General features: G+C 36.0%; 1 protein-coding gene across 1 annotated transcript in view; it reads right to left on the reverse strand.

Moving 5' to 3' along the window:
* Positions 1-1,411: 1,411 nt before the first annotated feature.
* LOC139131957 (PDZ domain-containing protein 8-like) overlaps positions 1,412-21,578 on the reverse strand; it is a 105,527-nt gene continuing 85,360 nt past the window's right edge. Inside the window, exons 14-16 of the mRNA XM_070698294.1 lie at positions 19,467-19,815; positions 19,181-19,243; positions 1,412-2,385 (exon numbers count right to left, since the gene is read on the reverse strand). Of these exons, the coding sequence (XP_070554395.1) occupies positions 1,552-2,385; positions 19,181-19,243; positions 19,467-19,815 (1,246 nt within the window). The 3' untranslated portion in view covers positions 1,412-1,551. The remainder of the gene's footprint in view (positions 2,386-19,180; positions 19,244-19,466; positions 19,816-21,578) is intronic.

Raw genomic sequence — 21,578 nt, forward strand, 5'->3', positions numbered from 1 at the left:
CCAACTTAGGTACTTGAGGTCATCTTTAGGAACATGTATATCAACTTCTATAGCAATGGGACAAGCAGATCCTAATTAAGCAAATGTCGAGAAAAATGTACAAGGGAACTGGTAAAAAAGTAATGCTACCTCATCAATCTTCTAGACCCTACCCCCTCCTGAATATCAAATGTTCCACCTCTTGGTAATACATAAGGCCAGATGGCAGGAAATATATTTACAACCTTGGGGATTTTTTAATTATTGCTATGAGTGCTATCATTTGAATGTAAACAGCACTTAAGTTAGTTACAGATAGTGAAATGCCTTCCACTGTGGGGGTGATTATGACATCTGGAATTATCCTGGATGAAAATTTCTCAACAATTTTTGTGTGTCTTACATGGAAAAGTTGCAAAAATTGATCTGCAATGAAAAAATACACCTCAGCTTTGTTTTCTGTATCAAATTTTCCTACAAATTGATACCAAATATGACAAAATTTTGTTCACAGCCTTCAAAACTGTCTCACAACATATCATGGGTTGGTGTAGGTCATTTACGGTCACAAACTGAGAAAATTACCTAAAATATACAAATTTAGGGGTTTTCCAACAATTTGAGCAGAAAATGTATCTAATAACATCCCTCGGGACTTTTATACCAAATTACAAAGCTATCAGACAAGTAATTTTGAGAACAGTTTTCTTGACCAAAAATGACAAAATTGTCTTAAAAATTTAAATTTGTAATAATTTAAAGACATATTTCCACATATCTAACTATTGTCATTTCTGGATATCTGTGTACCAGATATAAAAGTTGTCTGTTCAAGGGCTTTAAAAGAAAATACTTTTTAAGATTTTTTGACCAAAAATGACAAAAATTGCCCAAAAATAGTAATTTTCCCAATTTTGTCATAATTTCAACAAATTAAAAGAGTAACACCCTTGGAAACATCCAACCCAAAGTTGAGAGCAATTGGGCTGGCGGTTTCAGAGAAGAAGAATTTTTACTTAAAATTAGAAAAATCACCAAAAAATTCAGCAAAAATACAAAATTCAAGATATCTTCACAATATACATATAACTGTATAAGATCTGCCTAAAGTACTTGCCCACTAATTTTCAAAGCAATCAAAAAAGTGGTTCTTGAGTTATTAATTTTTGACCATTTTCACATTTTGTAAGCTCATTGGCATAATTTTGGCAATGCAGACTTCATTTGAACAAAATCCCATCTATAGCCCAGGATGCATCCACACACCAAATACCAAGCTGAAATGTGCAGCATTTCGCTTGTTTTTGATGTTGAAGAACATACTGTACATACGTACGTACGTACATACATACATACACACATAGATACAGACACACATACATACAGACGCCACCAACTTCAGCTGATATGATAACCTCACATTGGTATACCAAATGTGAGCTAAAATCTATCTTTTCACCTGAATGGCACCATCAATTCACTGAATGATTTAGTTGGCAATGAATTTAAACTAACAAAAAGCATATTTCATTATCACATTCTCACTACTACAATGGGAAACACTCAGTTTTGTCAGTCTTCACTTTTTCCGAATTCTGTATCATCAGAAAGTTTTCCAACATTCTCATCTTTGTCATCTGCATCTCTGTTTGCATCTCCTTTTGCTGTTCTTTCTGTTAATGATACAGATAATTCATTTTCTTCTTCAACAAGTTCATCAGAAAAAACATCTTCAACTCCTTCCTCTTCTTCTTCTTTTTCTTCTTCTTCTTCTTCTTCTTCTCCGTCTTCTTCTTCATCAACTTCTCTATCCTCATCATCAACACCCTCCTCATCCTCATCCAAAAATGTTTCCACAGCTGTTTGGATGCAATCCTGCATCCCTTCAGTTGGTGATTCCCTGTCTATGGGATTTCTATATTCAGTCATATTATCCTCATCTGTTTGAGTTCTGTCAATTCTGTCTTGGTCCTCTTCATCCAATTCACTATCACTGCTCTCAACATTTTTAACTCTATTTCTGTCTTGTGACACAGTTTCTTCACTGCCATTAGCCACTTCATTCTCTTTAGCTTCCTCTCCAAATGAACTAATTTCCCCTCTCTCTGTGATCTGTTCTTCTTCATGTTGTTCAGGACTGACTTGTCCCTCAACATCTTTTTGATCTTCTCTTTTTGTTGCCAGCTCTGACTTGAGTTTTTCTCTTTCTTCTTGTTCAGTGCAGTCATGAAGTCCAGCACAGTAATGTAACATAAGAAGGGCAAGTGCTTGTAACCTTTCATCACTTTTGTTGATTTGTGTATTGAGTCGTGCTTTCTCTTTGACGTCAGTACATTGCTTCTCTTCTTTAAACAAATCAGTTCTGGATTCAGATTCCTGGTCAATTTCTTGTTGCAATTTACTAATCTGCAATTTACAGTTTAACAAAAATAGTATTAATGATACTGTGCTTCCATTTGATTAGCATCATCACACATGCATAAGACATTGTCTAAGATATAAAACTACCAGTGCCATATTCATGATATACCACTTGACCAGTGAACACAGTGCTCATTTGGGGAAGAATCCCTTTGTTCATGCTCCACATCAAAATTTCAACATGCTGTTACAATATAATAACAAAAAACTACACTGGTAACAGGTATACAACTCAGTTTTTGACCAGTATATGCACACACTATCACTGCGTGTATCACTGCATGCACTATCAAATAAAATGTTATTGTACATCCATTACAAGGAATGATTTCTTTTTAAAATCACAGTAAAAATTTATGTGGACACTATGTGCCAAAAGAAATGCAATAGAATCACGGTATAGAAGCAAAAATAACAAAAAATATTGGTGTTCATACATATTTGTGTATATTTATGCTATACATAAACTTGATGCTCCTTATCATGATTGTAATGTTAGAGGTAAACCTAGGTCATTCAATATTTATCATTGTAATTGTTCAAAATTCAGAGTATTCAGCTTTGATATGTGGCATATATACAGCAAGTCATTTGTAACTATGCTAGTGCACTAAGAGAGCCGTCATTATTTATGGCCTGGGGGTTGAAGTAATGTGAGGGGGGTCACTAAAAAAAATTGAAAACTTAGAGGGGGATTGCTCAAATTGTGGAGAGGAAGAAATAGGGTTATTCAATTTTTTTGTGAGAAATAAATTGAAACACCTCTCAGATTGCACCATTCCCCAAATGAATTTCTCAAAATTTTTTATGCAAGGGGGACACCCCTCTCTCGTGAACTCCCCCTTGGGGTATTGAGTTTTACTAGTAAAAGACAAATCAAGAAACACATTTCAGATTGCCCCAGCTAGACTGCACCATCGTAATGCATCAATTTCTCAAATTTTTCACAGGATCTATAAAAATACCGCCAATGATACAGTGTTGCTCTTATTTGATCAGAATTGGTACATACTAGTATTGGTACCAAAGATCAACAATGAATGTTGTTTCTATCTGTTCAAGGCAGCAAAATTCTATGTTAATGTTATGACAATGATTTCTACACAGTACAACCAGAAAAATAAGAATTACAAATAGCACATAAGGTCTGCAACTTACGTACTGGGGTCAACTTTAGAAACATGCATATCAACTTCTATAGCAATGGGACAAGCAGATATTACATACATTGGCAAATGTTAATAAAAAATCAGCCAGAGAAGGCTTGAGAAAAAGAAAAGGTGTGAAAGTTGGGAAAAGATAACGTGCAAAGGATCAGGTAAAAACAATTAATGCTACCTCATAAATCTTCTACACCCCCCCCCCCCCCCCCCCCTGGATATTAAATTTTTCCAACCCGTTGGTATTGACAATGTTTCCATAAAGAGTTACAATGGTCAGATGGTAGTAACCAAACATTGGGGATTTTTAAATGCTATCAGTGCTGTCATTCAAATGTAAACAGCACGTAAGTTAGTTACAGATAGTGAAATGCCTTCCACTGTCATAATTTCAATAAATTAGAAGGGTGACACCCTTGCAAATATCCAACCCAAATTTAAGAGCAATCAGGCCAGCGATTTTGGAGAAGAATTTTTACTTAAAAGGCGAAAAACAACCAAAAATTCAGCAAAATACAAAATTCATGATATCTTTACGATATACATAAAACTGTAAAAGGTTAACCTAGGATACGTGCACACTAATTTGACCATTTTCATATGTTTAAGCTCATTTGCATAATTTGGGCGATGCAAACTTAATTTGAACAAAATCCCATCTGTAGCCCAGGATGCATCCACACATCAAATACAAAGCTAAAAAGTGCAACGGTTCGTGAGTTCTGATGTTGACGGACATACTGTATGTACGTACATACATACACACATACATACCGTACAGACGCCACCAACTTCAGCTTATACGGATACCCTCACATGGGTATACCAAATGTGAGCTAACAAAACTGAACTTTTGTGAATTCATCCTTTATTATCAAAGAAACATATTTCATTGACTTCAGTTCAATAACCTGTATTCAGGCTTTTCATTAGAAGCTGGCAGCTGGAAAAATGACACATTGTCAAGTAATTCACAGATTTTCCATCTGCTGCATTTTCTTTGATCTTCAGTCTCTGGCAAACTGACAACTGTTTTTTACAAAATGTATTGTCATTGTTTGGTTGTTGAATATTGTGACTCAAACACTCATCATGCAAAAAAAAGGGATAAAAATATCAGTGTTCAATGGTATTTTCGAACAATTTTACTGAGTGCAAAATAAATTGAAACACCTCTCAGATTGTAAATTTACACACATCAATTTCTCAAAATTTTTGGTGCTCTCCCCCTGGGGTGTTCTTAGAGTTTTACTTATTTTTTTAAACACATTCCAAACTAATTTCAGAATTTCCTTTTAATTTCAAATTTTCTCACCAGATATTAATGTTACTATAATACTGAATGTAACTGTACCATAACTTTCCAGTTAGGATATTTCACATCCCAAAAAATGCCATTTTAAAATTCATATTCTGTAAAACATAGGGCCAATGTCCCTGAAACTACTATAGACATGGATACAAAATTAAGTATTCACAGACTATATGAAATTATCTTACTAAGGTCATCCTAGGGGACATATACCACATATTAAAGCTGTCTGACCAGTGGTTTTGAAAAAACAAGCGACATAACAGTTGACAGGTCTCCACTGTGTTATGTAGAGAATAACATGTGTTGATGACGAAGGTGGATATCTCTGATAGCTCATTTCAGGATGGCCTGACTAAAAATGGCAAAATTAATTGCAAAAATACAAAATTGAAGTTTTCATCATAATTTCAATATATTACATTAAGATAAAGCCTAGGAACCTGTATACCAAATATCAAAGCTATCAGATGAGTAACATTTGAGAAACAAATAATTTGACCAAAAATGGCAAAAAGTGATCCAGAAATACAAAAATAGAAGATTTTAACGAAATTTCAATTTATATTACCAATCATTGCCCTGCCCGTCACATTTTGATTGGTCAAGCTGAACCACGTGACTGACCACAAATACACAGTAATGGTCTAGCTGTTTACATGCCCATGAAGAAGAACAATATTGTAAACATAGTTACTGGTCAAGCTAAACCACATGACTGACCACAATTACACAGTAATGGTCTAGCTGTTTACATGTCCATGAAGAAAAAGAATATTGTAAACATAGTTACTGTAACTTTACAGCTAATATGAAAATTGTGATTTGTGCAAAGATCATAGTCAATCACAAAATAAACTGGAGTACTTGTGGGCCAAGTTTAGACACTTTTTAAAAAAAAATCTCCGGATTTGCAAAATTTTTGCAGCGCGTGCACTACTCACTGACAAGTTCTGGGGCCCCGCTATCATTCGCGCGGGAAATTTTCGTAAATTTTGATGGTTCTGGGGGTTCGTTGATAATATAATGGAATTACAGACTCTGCGCTGACCATTAACATTTATTTATTGGCACAGGTGGGAGGAAAGCCAAAACTAACGGGCTCGGCAAGCCACGCCCATTAATTTTTGGCTTTCCTCTCGCCCTTGCCCATAATAAACATTAATGGTCAGCGCGTCATCTTTTATTTCTATAATATTACACTAAGACAATCCCAAGGAACCTGTAAACCAAATATCAAAGGTATCAGACAAGTAGTTTTTGAGAAACAATTTTTTTGACAAAAAATGGCAAAAACTGTGCCAAAAATACAAAATTGCAGATTTCATCATCATTCCAAAATATCATATTTAGTTCATCTTGTATGAACCTGTATACCAAATATCAAAGCCATCAGATGAGTATACTTTTTGAAAAATAATATTTTTTATTAAAAATGGCAAAAAATTGCCCCAAAAATACAAAATTGTAGATTTCATCATCATTGAATATATCATATTTTGATCATCCCTATGAACCTGTATACCAAATATCAAAGCTGTCAGACAAGCGGTTTTGATAAAATAAAGTTTTGACCAAACATGACCAAAAAAATCCTTAAAAAATACAGATTTGCATATTTTGAACAAGTTCGGTTATCCCTAGGGACCTGGATATCAAATATCAAAACTGTCAGACCAGTGGTTATGAAGAAGAAGATTTTTACCAAAAACACCCTTTTTTACACTAATTTGCATATTCTCAACAAGATCAAAAAATAAACAAGCGACCTAGCGGCCGATATACGGTAGCTCCGCTGTGTTTATGTAGAGAATAACTATTTTTGACACATGTTGATGAAGAAGGTGGAAATCTTTGATAGCTCCATGCAGTGGCAAGAAAAAAGTGGCCAAAATAAGCTGCAAAAATACACAATTGAAGATTTCATCATACTTTGAATATATCATATCGGATCATCCCTAAGAACATGTCAACCAAAGCTATCTGATGAGTAGTTTTTTGAGAATAAGATTTTCTTACCAAAAATGGCAACAATTGCCCCCAAAAATAAAAATTGCAGATTTCATCGTAATTTCAAAAGATCAAATTTAGTTCATCTATAGAAACCTGTATACCAAATTTCAAAGCTATTAGACCAGTACTTTTTGAGAAAAACATTTTTTGACCAAAAATGGCAAAAATTGCCCCAAAAATACAAAATTACAGATTTCATCAGAAATTCAATATATATTACCTAGCTCATCTGTAGAAACATGTATACCAAATTTCAAAGCTATCATACCAGTACTTTTTGAGAAACACATTTTTTGACCAAAAATGGAAAAAATTGCCCCAAAATTAAAAACTTGCAGATTTCATCATAATTTCAATAAATATCATTAAGGTGATCTGTAGAAACCTGTATATCAAATTGCAAAGCTATAAGATGTGTAATTTTGGAAATACACATTTCTTGACCAAAAATGACAAAAATTGTCCCAAAAATACAAAATTGCAGATTTCATCATAATTTCCAGAAATATCATTTAGTTCATCTGTAGGAACCTGTACACCAAATTCCAAAGTTATCAGATGAGTAGTTTCGGCAAAAATTGCCCCCAAAATACAAAATTACAGATTTCATCAGAAATTCACTATATATTACTTAGTTCATCTGTAGAAACCTGTATACCAAATTTCAAAGCTATCAGACCAGTACTTTTTGAGAAACACATTTTTTGACCAAAATGGCAAAAATTGCCTTAAAAATGCAAATTTGCATATTTCTGCACAATTTGAACAAATCTGAAATATATCATCCCTAGGGACCTATGTACCAAATATCAAAGCTATCTGACTGGTAGTTTTGAAGAAGAAGATTTTTAAAGTTTTTTTTTACCAAAAACGACAAAAATTGCCTTAAAAATACAAATATGCAAATTTCACCATGATTTGAACAAATTTAACTGAGGTCACCCTTAGTAAACTGCATATCAAATTTCAAAGCAATCAGACGAGCAGTTTCAGAGAAGAACATTTTTTTAACAAAAACAGTAAAAAATGCCCCAAAAATACAAATATGCAAATTTCACATGATTTGAACAAACTTAAGTGAGGTTACCCCAAGTGAACTGCATATAAAATTTCAAAGCAATAGATTTGCGGTTTCAGAGAAGAAGGCAATTGTTGACGGATGCCGGATGACGACAGAAATTCAACCTATTTGATAACCTCCGCGTCGCTGACAGCGGAGCTAAAAATGTCAATGACTGCGTTTATATTGTTGCGCAGCACAAAAGAGTCCATGCTGACTCCGTTTTTTGCTGTTAATCAAAAATTTGGTAGAATAATTCTTGAGATAAGCTTACAGTTGAGGCCATTATTCTTCGGTGGGGCAAGTTGGTAATTACCTACCAAGTTAGCTAGGCATATACCAATATACCAACGGAACTTCCTAAGCCAAACTCTGTTTTCCTATCTGGAGCGGCAAGATGATATCTAAACAAACACAGCGGGTAATGAGATTTTACAGCCAGCAACGGTGATCTGATAACTGGGATGAACCATTTTCATGTAGGTTTGTTATAAGGGGACTGGATTATGGAATGTAAACTACAAGGAATAAAACACGATCTTAAGAGATCACATCGTGCCTTGTCTTCTTTTTGATAAATATTACACACAACTAGGTTTGAAAAAGCTGTATGAAGTAACATCATTACAGAACATGGTATTTTGTACAAAAGTTTGAGATCACCCCATGTGCATTGATCTTTCAAAAGCCAGTCTTTATGGTGTGGTTCACAGGAGTCTAATTCAAAAGCACTCAACGACCCATAAAAAGTCAACTTTACAGTCTGTCTTGAAAGCTCCATCAAAATTTGAGACAAGATGACAAAATCTGTAGATATTTTAACAAGGAAAATAATCGTTCAAAGCTACATGAAGTTGAAACTTTGGTACATATCATCAGAGAATAATGCACCACAGATGGCACTTCAGCATGTCATCGCCCATCTCACTCTCAGTACCATTGCCCAAAACATACTGGAGGGCCACAATCAAAAAGTTTGACGTGAACTGCACAACTAGTTGCTTAATTTTTTGTGGGTGAAGAAACCTTTGATAGCAGCCAGTAAAATATTGACAAAATACCTTTTTTAGAATACTTGTACTGTGAAAAACCAGCCGGCGATCAGAACAGTGTTCAACTTACTACACAATGAACTGAGCCCCACATACAAAATCACCACCAAAGTTCCCTCTGACCAGCTAAATTACTGAAACATAAAGCGGACAGTGGAGTATATTATGCTTCATTCTGGTATCCGATCACCATGCATTGGTGGCTTTAAAATTCATTACCCGCTGTGTTTGTTTAGATCTCATCTTGCTGCTCCAGATAGGAAAACAGAGTTTGGCTTAGGAAGTTCCCTTGGTATATTGCAATATCCCTACCTAAATTGCTAGGTAATTACCAACTTGCCCCACCGAAGAATAATGGCTTCAACTGTTAAATATGCAAATGACCATCAATTAGTTATGCAGACCACATCAACCAAAGTCTGATCAGATATACATCTTCCCATGATGATGCTATGTACCTAATAATTCCATGACATTTATGTCTGATAATTTTTAAGTTGTGATGAAAACAAAATTAATTGATAGACAAATGGATGGAGAGACAGACACACGTAGACAGATACATGGATAGACATTGCAGCAACATGGGACATCGTTTTGGCCTCTGGCCCATGAAGTCCAAAAACAGATATACAATGCTGATATAAGAAGTAACAAGACATTGTAAATGACATAGTGCCTGCATGCTTGGGTGATAAATTTGGAGACCATTGATGGAAATCACGAAGTGAATTTAAATTGATCGATGCATATCAGAAGAACAGCTGAGAAAGTGTTGATCTTATATTTACATGCATGTGCACTGTTGATTAAATTAAAGCATAGCTAAATATGTGCAATCGTTGGGTAATTGATGTGGATATATACAATGAGAGTAGGTAAAGCATATTAGATTGTATCACGAACTTCAAGACATTTGACATGCATATGTAAAGTTATAATGTGTTGTCCTTGTGCCAAGTTCAAATGAAATTGGTCCCAGTATGTGTGAGCAATGGCTTTGGACATTGAAAAATTAGAACAAAATGAACTACATGGCAACCTTATTGCAGAAAATATTAGACATGCAAGTGTATGTTGTGGTGTGATATCCTTGTAGGAAATTCGAAAGAAGACATGTCTGATGTGCTTGAGACATATAAAGATCAGAACAAAATGGCCACCTGGTAGTCATATTTGAAAGTACCATGAAATAATACTATGTGCATATCTAAGTCACAGTATAGTGTCATTATGCCAAGTTTGAAAGAAATCAGTCAAGATGTGTCCAAGTAATGGCTTTAGGAAAATGAAAACAAAATGGCTGTCTGGCAGAAATATTGGGTAATATCGAAAAACAAATTGACCAACATATGTATGCTAGAGTGATTAATCTTTGTGCCAAGTTGGAAAGAAATTCACCGGGGATAGTGGGAGATACATGTAAATGCCTGGACATAAAAACAGATGCTTTGAAAGACGCACCAACAGACTGACAAAAAAATTTGCATATTGGATCATATTATACAATAATTTTACATCCATATGTAGGTCATAAGGTGTTGTTCTTGTCGCCAATTTATAACAAATCAGCCGAGTAAAGTCTGAGTAACAGCTGTGGACATGAAAAATATCAGAACAAAATGGCCATGTGATAGACATATTGGATTATATCACAGAATGATTTGACATGCAAGTCTCAGTCATAGTGTGTTGTCCTTGTGCTAAGGTTGAATGACCTCAGCTGAGACACTTCTGCATGATGGCTGTGGATGTGAAAAAAATGAAAACAAAACAGCCATCTTTTGGCCATATTGGATCTTATCAAACATAGGGCCAAAGTCCCTGAAGCTACTATAGACATGGATACAAAATTAAGTATTTCCTGACTGTATGAAATTATCTCACTAAGGTCATCCTAGGGACTTGTAAACCAAATATTAAAGCTGTCTGACCAGCGGTTTGAAAAAACAAGCGACTCAACAGTCGAGAGAGCTCTGCTGTGTTATGTAGAGAATAACCTTTTGTGACACATGTATTGATAAAGAAGGTGGATATCTTTGATAGCTCATTTCAGGATGGCCTGACCAAAAATGGAAAAAAAAATTCAGTAAAAATACAGATTTGCATATTTCATCACAATTTTAACAAATCTAAGTTGGGTTATCCCTAGGGACCTGTATACCAAATAACAAAGCTGTCAGACCAGTGGTTATGAAGAAGACGATTTTTTATCAAAAACACCTTTTTGGCGCTAATTTGCATATTTTCAACAATATCAAAAAATTAATAAAAACACTTTCTCAAAATCATACATTTTATCCACACAACAAATATCAAATCAGTAAGTACTGCAGTTTTCAAGATATTTGGGTGGACGGACGCCTCACAAACGGACATACATACATACATACATACATACATACATACATACATACCGTCATACAGACTGATGGTGGACGCTGGATGGATACCCAACACAATAGTTTCTATAGACTATATCCGTCTATAGTAGCTAATAAATGAGAGTTAATTACATTCTAATTAAAGTAAACAAGACTTGCTTAAATCAAGATTTACGTCATGAAAAAACAGCATATCTGTCAGGTTATAAAGAATCTTAAGGTGAAGTACTACGAATTACGTCAAAATTAAGTTGTGGTGTCATTTTCTTGAAACTTTGCACAAATATTCTTGGAAGTTGTGCAAGTGCAAAAATAAAATAAAAAATGGGGGTCACCACGCTCGTTTCCATGGAAACGGACGTTAAAATGGCGTCGTTAGAAATAAATAAAAATGATATAATTCACTTAAACTAAAGAAAGCAATTATAAAAAGCTTAGCAAATGAGTTAATTTTAATAAATACCAAGACTTAAGATCCATATCTATCGAATGTATAGTTTTCATGATGTTTGTAAAGAAATTTTTACATAAGTATCGATTACAAAATGACGATATCGAAATTATATCGCTACATAATTTTCGAACTTTCTTCCTGTCGCTTTGAATGGTGTCATTTTGACCAAACTTGGCGAATAAAATCCTGACATAATACCTTTTAGTTTACACTTTTCATAAAAGGGTGTCACCACGCTACTTTTTACAATATCTCCAGGTGAATGGGTAATATGCGCCATGTAAATGGGAGAGAAATGTTAATTTTTCGCTCATATTGAATAAAAACCAGCTTCCTAGGGGGTCAAAATATGACAAGTTTATAGGTCACATGTATTGCTAAGAGACTTGCTCAAAAAATTAGGTAAAAGCACAATTTCAACAATGACAGGTGATGTTAAATACATGCTACAAAGTAACCCATTTGCGACAGGCTGGAGTTAAATCTGCGCAGAAACGTTCTAAAGTGTGTGCGCGTCCGAATTCGTCGCCCTTTACCTTAAGCTGCTTATCTTTATATTAAAAGTATTTTCATCCTATTAGCCAAGCACATTTTAACTTTCAAATTAACATTGTAAGTAAGTTCTGTTGAATAAGTTGAGACTGTACGTACTCAGAGAAAGCACACTGAAGAGACAAATGTTTGAAACTTAGGAAGTTCAAGGTCATCAAAAGCATTGTAAGGAATCATGTAACACTTTCATTGCACTGTTTACACAGATTGCATAACTGCTATAAATAGCACATGAGGAATCTTACAGCTCAGCTTTACCATAAAAACCCTATCACTTTGACCACTCTTTTGATTGACCACTCTATTTTTTTCCTCAAAAAGTAATTTTATTTTATCCTTACTAAGTCAACCATAAATGGAAATTAGAACTTTCTCTATCTCTATTTATTTGACCACCCTATCATGACAAACTATTAGATAACATACAGGGCACAATAAATGATGGTTCGGAATATGTCAAAGTTGGGATTCAGGAAAGTTACCTTTACATGTTTTAATCCTCCAAGATGGTAAGCATTTCACTATGAACTGTCAAAAAAAGTTGAACTTTCTGATAATTCTACACTAAAATTATTTTGTCTTTGATGATTTCCTAATTAATTCAATTATTTAAAATCATATTAATTATTTTTTTCTGGGTGAATTGATAGGGTTTATACAGTACAAGAATTACATACAATGTAAGTCAAATTTTGACCAAAAATGACAAAAAAATTCCCTAAAAATACACATTTGGATATTTCATCACAATTTTAACAAATCTAGGTTGGGTTATCCCTAGGGACCTGTCTACCAAATAACAAAGCTGTCTGACCAGCGGTTATGAAGTAGAAGATTTTTTACCAAAAACGTCTTTTTTGGCATTAATTTGCCTATTTTCAACAATATCAAAAAATTAAAAAAAAAAGTTTCTCAAAATCATATTTTTCATCTACACAACAAATATCAAATCAGTAAGTACTGTGGTTCTCAAGATATTTGAGTGGACGGACGCCTCACAAACGGACATACATACATACATACATACATACATACATACATACAGACTGACGCCAGATGCCGGACGGATACCCATCCCAATAGCTTCTATAGACTATAGTCTATAGTAGCTAAAAAACTCATTAAGGGGCGCTGCACCCAACACAATGTATTTTGCTCAAAAATCACTTTTTTGCAAGTATTCATTTCATTTTAATTAATTTTTTAACCCAAGATTAGAATATTGGTTGGATTCACCTTTTAGGTTGACAAGCAGTCGTAAGTTGTGTGATACAAAAGTGTTAATTTATGTAAATGTATGCAAATCACCCTATTTCCTGGCCTCTTTTTTCTCCCAATTTCAAGATTTCCAAAGAATTTATAACTCCACTCAGGCTGGGTCAAATTTTCTGAAATTTTCACATTATGTTCTTTAAATACTATATAACAAAAAGACAATTTTGTTTGGTGATAAAGTTCTCACATTTTGAATAGTAGGCATTCTAATTTTGATAATCATGATTTTAATCACTTTTTTGGAGTGTCAGTCTTTCAACCCCAGCCATTTTAGAATGAGGATAGATAATGCAAAATAAAATAATTTTTTCTACACATACTCTTCTTTCAAATGAAATATTGCATTTCAGAAAATAAAATCAAGTTTTTGACTTATTAATTTTTATCATTAATACAAAAAATTGAGGTTTTTACCCCAAATACACACCCAATTCATCAATTGAGCAAACTGTTTCTACCATACTAAACTATAGAGTCTCTACCTTTTAAAAACATGGGGCCCGGGGGCACCGACGTCCTTTGTACCTCCTTACTGTTTATTATTTGCCATAAATGTGAAATTTGGCAAAAAGTCAAATTGTTTGGACATAAATGAAAGTTATTTGAACTGGTTGGTAACTGCTCCAGCATAAGTTCAAGTGTGGATTCTAAGTATCAACAACCCTGATATGAAAGTGAATTAAGAATTAGAGATGGGACTCAATAGGATCAACAATATCTAAAACAGGAAACGGTGAACTTATATAATACAGAAGGGGAGAAAATTTAGCCAATGGCTAATCTAAACCAAATTACTTAAACTGGACTGTTGGCATTGATTACACATGTATTTACTGTCCATCATATAGAAAATAAATTTGGGCCATTGACTAAAAAACATTTGCTTGTTACACTCACCACACTTGTACTTAGTATTTGGAGTGTACACCTATCTACAATACAATGATAAAAAGTTTGGACTCTGTAGGTCAACAGTGCATCTTTAATGTGTGAGACTAAATAAGCTTACCCCTCAAGTATGTATAGGCCAAAGACAATATTTAATTTTGAATTATGTAGTGCAGGGAAGGACATACAATATGGTGAAAAGCAAATTAAATATAAAAACTGAATATACAATTATATGGAAATGTTGTTTTACAGTCATGAGTATCTGGTGTGTGCCGAGAGACAAATATTAAAATTGGACAGTATCATCCTGACCACAGTTTGTCTGACTGGTTGTTTCCTTCTGATTTTCTGACACGGTGATAGGTACAAAATATTATGCTATTCACGATAGTTATACAACATAGCTTGCATTTTGTTCACAGTAGAACTGAGTTTTACATGTAAGATAACTTTCTCGTAAACTGTAAATTCTGGCTTCTGGCAGCTCAAACGTCGCAATACTACATTTTTTGATATGATATGGAGTGACTTCCACACATATGCAATATGCAGTGACAGTCGATATGTTCATAGTAAGAGTCTACTACATTCAAGCATAGTGATGTTGACAACTACATGCATGCCAGTGCACGATTTCAAAGTAGCAAGGATGAAATTCTAATGGTCTTTTAGTGGAAATATAGGTATTAAACGACAGTGAAACAAACAACATTAGTTATCGTGACCTTGCTGAAGTGCAATCTCGGATCATGTATGATCTGATGATCATGCCAAATTTATACCATGTCGGATTATGCCGTGATTCTAAAGTGCGCGTACTTCCTTAGTAAATCGGTCAACATCCCTGCGTACGATGCTGTGTGTTCCGCTACAGCTAATCGCCCCGCTCACCCTACGTACGGGTCTTTGCAGGGCTGTGGTGAGCGGGGCGATTAGCTGTAGCGGAACACACAGCATCGTACGCAGGGCTAGGTCAATATTTGCTGCGAAAACGAGCCCTGCCACTCCTTGACGTGTTCTGCTGGGAGTGTCACTCCAATGACCAACCTACCCGAGTGGTAGAGGCTACGGATTCGCAGCAAGGTCAATATAAGCATGCACACACTGTAATAGCGATCGGAGTCAACAATGATGTCAAAATCAATGCACAACTGTCGAAATTACCCAAAACAAGTCATCGTTGATGACACAGTCCCCACTTGTTAATGGGTACTTTGATTACAGGTCCTCAGACAGGATAGAGTCCTCTTCATTAGGTCTGTGATAAAAATACTTTTGAATAAATTTGCTTGATACATGTGTGAGTTGTAGTTCAGGACATGGAAAAATCGTAATAAAATGGCCACACGGTGGCCATATTGGATCGTATCACAAAACAAATATATGTGCATATGTATGACATTGGTCAATGTCCTTGTAGCAAATTTGATTAAAATTGGTTGAGATATGCCTGAGTTATGGCTTGTACATGAAAAAATCATAACAAAATGGCCGCACAGCAGCCATATTGGATCATATCACAAAAAAAATTAATGTGCATATGTATGACATTGGTGAATCTCCTTGTACCAACTTTGAATAAATTCACTTGATACATGTCTGAGTTATGGTTCTGGACATGAAAAAATGTGATAAAATGGCCACACGGCGGCCATATTGGATCGTATCACATAACAAATCAATGTGCATGTGCATGACATAGGTCAATATCCTTGTACCAAGTTTGAATAAAATCGGTTGAGTTATGCCTGAGTTATGGCTCTGTACATGAAAAAATCGTAACAAAATGGCCGCCTTGCAGCCATATTGGATCGTATCACAAAACAAATTGACGTGCATATCTATGGCATTGGTCAATGTCCTTGTACCAACTTTGAATAAAATCGGTTGGGACGTGTCTGAGTTATGGCTCTGTACATGAAAAAATCGTGATAAAATGGCCGCCTGGCGGCCATATTCGATCGTATCTCAAAAAAAATTGATGTGCATATCTATGACATTGGTCAATGTCCTTGTACAAACTTTGAATAAAATCAGTTGAAACATGCCTGAGTTATGGCTCTGTACATGAAAAAATCGTAATAAAATGGCCGCCTGGCAGCCATATTGGATCGCATCACAAAACAAATCGACGTGCATCTGTATGACATATGAAGTAATCCTTGTACCAAGTTTGAATGAAATCGCTCCAGGCATCTCTGAGATATCTGCGTGAACGGACGGACGGACGGACGCACGCACGGACGGACGCACGCACGGACGCACGCACGGACATGACCAAACCTATAAGTCCCCCCGGACGGTGTCCGTGGGGACTAATAAGCAACAGAAAACTAAAAGTTATAGCTATGTCGAAAGGACAGTACATCAACATAAAACGACGCTAGTTTGTTATGACATGGAGGTAGAAGGACAGAGCGTTCCCTCGCTCTCACCCAGCTATTAGTACGGGCCGTCGGTGGGATTGCCTCGCTGAAGCAATGGTACTGGGGAGTACCGAGTACGGAGGCCATCATTCTTCAGTCTATCGAAGGAGCGTTTCGTGCCAAAAAATACATGACAGCAACAAAAGTACCATCACTGTGAACTCCATATTTACAAAACATCATCAAATACACGCTAAAACCCCCAAAAAACGTCAAGATTCGCACCAGACGCGAGAAACAAGATGGCGTAAGTACTTGCAAAACAATGCTAACTTGTTATATGCGCACGCGCATATTAAGGGGAGACCCATTTGATTTCGGGGGGGGGTATGCAGGAAGTGGGTATGGGAACTTTTTTTGGTCAGAGAGACAGCATTTTTTTTATTTCTACTGTCAGACCTGCATCAATTTTTTTTTCAAATGGAGTAGCAGTGAATTTTCAAATTTAAGCCACTGTTTCACATATCACAGGATGGTTTTATGTATTCATTTTACATTCCAACAAATGAAAACAAAATGGAAAGTCTAGTATATATACAACTTTCAATTGTAGAACACTTTTTTGGCAAATCAACTGTGATCATTACTATGCCTGCTTTTCTTTAAAATAGTCAATTCCTTTTAAGTTCTCAGGGGGGATGTTATCTTTTGTGGTCAGAGAAACAAGGCTCACACATTGTATTTCTTTATATTTGTTGTTCCTCAATTTTTCATTGTCAACTTGTAATCTTTCTAACATATTTATATTGAGAGAATAATGTATTGGTTTTAACACTAGTTTATTGACTCCTGTCTTGTGTTTTAAATTTTCACAATTTACAGAAGTCAAATAGTCCCATCTAGATATTGCCTATACCATTGAGATATTGCAACAGAAATCCTGAAATATGATTTCTTGGGTCAGAAAAGGGAAGGGAAACATCGAGTGCACTGAGGTGTAAAGTAGTGAATGCTTATATCGTAAGCGCTGGAAAAAAACACATAAGAATTGCTTGTGGTAAACACATTTGCGCTGCCTATGGCAGCATGCCAGCAAAGAATACATGAGGATGAAGTTTCCAAAATTTTGCTCATTTCAACTGCATTGTGACAATTCCTTTTTTATTTCTGTCTGTTATGAGAATTTTTTTTTCGCAAGCCATTACAGGCTTAATTTTTTCTTTATTTCACCTGGTGACATTTTTTTTTCTCAAAATCCTCCATAACCCCCCCCCCCCCCGGAAATCATGTGGTTCTCCCCTAAGTGAGCCCCTGACCTATACGGGCCAGTGGATTGCTTCCTCAGTAGAACTGATATGCCTGCCGGTACCGGTGTTTATCGCCTACGGAGGCCATCATTCTTCAGTCGATCAAAAGCGCCTTTCGTACCAAAAAATACACGACAGCCGCAAAAGTGCATCACTGTCAACTTCATAACTATAGAATATGTTGAAATACACAGTGAAACGATCACGACGTAAAAAATGTACCCAGAACGAGAAACAAGATGGCGTCCGATTCGATTCTTCAACTCAGAATTGTTCTAGAGTTGTGCGCATGCGCAGACGGTAGCTTTAACGAAAGCGAGGCAAAATCAAGTAAATATAAAATAAAAATGGATAAAAATATTGTTTAAAAATAATACAAGGCATGTATCACCAAATTTTGAACATTTCTGACGGCATTGCAACTATACGAACACCCATGCCAAATATCACAATAATCAAATCAGTGGTTTTGAGGAAAAATTGAAAATAGTGGTTTTCAGAAAAAAGCTAAAAAAGTGACTTTAAAATGATTCAATCAAAGAAAGAAAAAAGACCGTATGAGATACATGCCCAAGTGACCACCAGACCAAATTTCAGAAAAAGTTCCTGAAGCGTTTCTGAGATACCTGCGTCCACAGCATACGGCCCACTGTATGCAACAACAGAGGCCGCGTCATCACATTAGTGCTTTGTGCCCACAGGGCACAAAGGACTAATATATAGTATGAGGGGGTTTCCTTGTCATCTTTTATGAGAAATATTGCTTTGAACAAATCTGTGTTGGCAACATGCAGCTCCACCTTAAGATGCACATGTACACCATAGTGTATTATCCAAGTATCAAAGAAATCAGCCTGAGTTTGTCTGAGATATCTCCATGGATGCAAAGACGCACAGATGGCACCCAATCTGTAAATCCCATGGACTTTGTCCACAGGGACAAATAAAACTTACCATGGCATCCAACTTTTCCTTCCTTTCATGAATCTCAAGGTGACTGAAGAGTTCCTTGCCCATCTGAAATTGACCAAACATATACTACTATTATGTATCAATTACAGAACAAATAATGGTAACCCAAAATATGGTCAAAATGCAAATGGCAAAGTTACATGAATAGTTTTTCATCCAAATGCAATATATACTACAGTTTACGTAGAAAAGAAACACTGCCATATCATTTGCAATAGGGTTGCAATATATGATATATATATGACACAATTTTATCTTATGGTCTCACCTCTTTTGCTGCAGATACTACCAATGCATCAGCATCACCTGGTTTAGTGCGTGGCCCACAAGTCTGAAGCAATTGAGTTTTGAGTGACCTGGCATTTCCAGTTAAACTATCACTGTCACTACCTTCAGTATCAGATATCACATCCGGCATAGTTGCACCTTTACTGCTTTGACCTCTATGAGGTAGTCTAGATGTCAAGTGCAAAGCACGAGGTAAGAGTTTTGATGATTTAGCAGGTTTGGTTGACACTGGTGGTGCATTTGTCCCAACTTTTACAGAAGTGTCATCTTTCAAAGATTTATTAGCATCTACAAGTGGCTTACTGGTGGAACTTCTACGTGGACCTTGCCTACAAAAAAATGACAAAATATATAAATTCTAGATTGGTCAGTTCATGTTTCATGGAAATTGTTAATACACGCCACATGCTCATTCTTTTTTGTGATTTCAGAATGTGTTGCGTGACAAGAAAATAGATGCATGTATGTCTAGTCCCAACTGAATCTTTAAAGTTATGTCAGAGGGTATTTTTGACAGACTATTGCCCTAGGAAAATGGATTTTTGCCAAATTTGGAAAAGAGCATGGTCACATGACCATGTGTAGTATTGTCTGCAGCTTTGAAGCAATGGCATGTGACTAGACCGTGATGAGCTCCCAGATGAACAACAAGCCTCTCTCTAAAACAGCAATATTTTCCATCCATCCATGATATCAGAATACATTAAAAATAGCCTCAATGACACTTTGCTCACATTTGGTTACATACAGCAAGCCAGAATGTGTGTATACAACGATATTTAAAGGGGAAATTTACCAAGACTTTCTTAGGTAATCAGGTCGTTATTTAGTGAAAAATAAACAAAATAGCATTGGTTTCATTCACTTTCACTTGCGCGTATTAGGGCAGTGGCCAAAAGCTGAACGCACGGAAACCGGAAGTGACGTATCAAACTTGCTAGTCACAGCAGGTTCACTTATGACCAAGCTCTTCTACACCAAGTAGAGTACGCGTACGCGGTACGCAAACCTCAGCGCTCGACTGAAAATCATAATGGCGAAGATAATCGGTAATAACTTCAAACCTGAACCAGCAATCGATGATCCAAGACTGACATCGTCAGAAAGTTACAGCGACTCGAGTTCGGAAAGTGACTATTCTAGCTCCGATGACTAAGTTCAAATTACTCTTGGCGCGGCGATCAATCATGCCTGTCATTGTCAGCCCAATCGCTGTGAAATCATGCCGACACCGAAGTAATGCCAATGCTCTAAAGAGACCGACATTAATTCTAAAAGTGCAAACATTTTTAATGTGTTACAGAACACCCTGATGAAGCCATGATTAGTCTAGAACCAGCGGTCCTGTCTACGCCGTTCCGTTTCTAGTGCCTGAGCGTATGCTCAGTCCTATCTATATGTACAAGCAAAACACTTGGGACTGGATATGCCCCGGGCAGTTTTCTTTTAGGCTAGTAGTTCAGTAGTTGGACTTGCAACTTTCGGTAAAAGCAGCCCTTCTCAAAGTGGTATTCGCAGAAAACTTTATTTCTGCTTGACTTAAACATCGACACCGAGTGCTTGGCCCCTATATTCTGTAGCCATCCTATACACTGTATTAGTGGAAAAGCTTACAGTTGCACATGTCGACTGCTTCAATGACCAAGTTTACAACGTCACTTCCGGTATTTTAGTACACCGCTGTTTGTTAGCCAGTGAGTGAAAGTGAATAAAATTGACTCGAAAGCCTTTCAATGACCATATCAGTTTAATATTCCAAAATTAATTTTCAGGGTAAATTTCCCCTTTAATAGCTTCTCTGTACGTTATTTTGTCATATTCATAGTCAAGTGCATTTGAACAAATTTTGATGCACCATCCATTGAAGTATGAAATGGTTGGCAACTTGCAACTGTTGATTACATACACTTACACAATACCATGCAACCCAGTACACGAACAAATTTTGAAATTTACCAAAACTTAATGTTGAGACTCAGTTCATAAATTTACTGAGAATTTTCAGAAGCCAGAGGAAACACAGTAGTGTTAGGCACTAGCCCTCCGGTGCCCTGGAAGTATCGTCATTGTCGCTGGGTAAGTCCATGTTTTT

Source organism: Ptychodera flava, chromosome 4, assembly GCF_041260155.1.
Source record: "Ptychodera flava strain L36383 chromosome 4, AS_Pfla_20210202, whole genome shotgun sequence".
Taxonomy (NCBI): domain Eukaryota; kingdom Metazoa; phylum Hemichordata; class Enteropneusta; family Ptychoderidae; genus Ptychodera; species Ptychodera flava.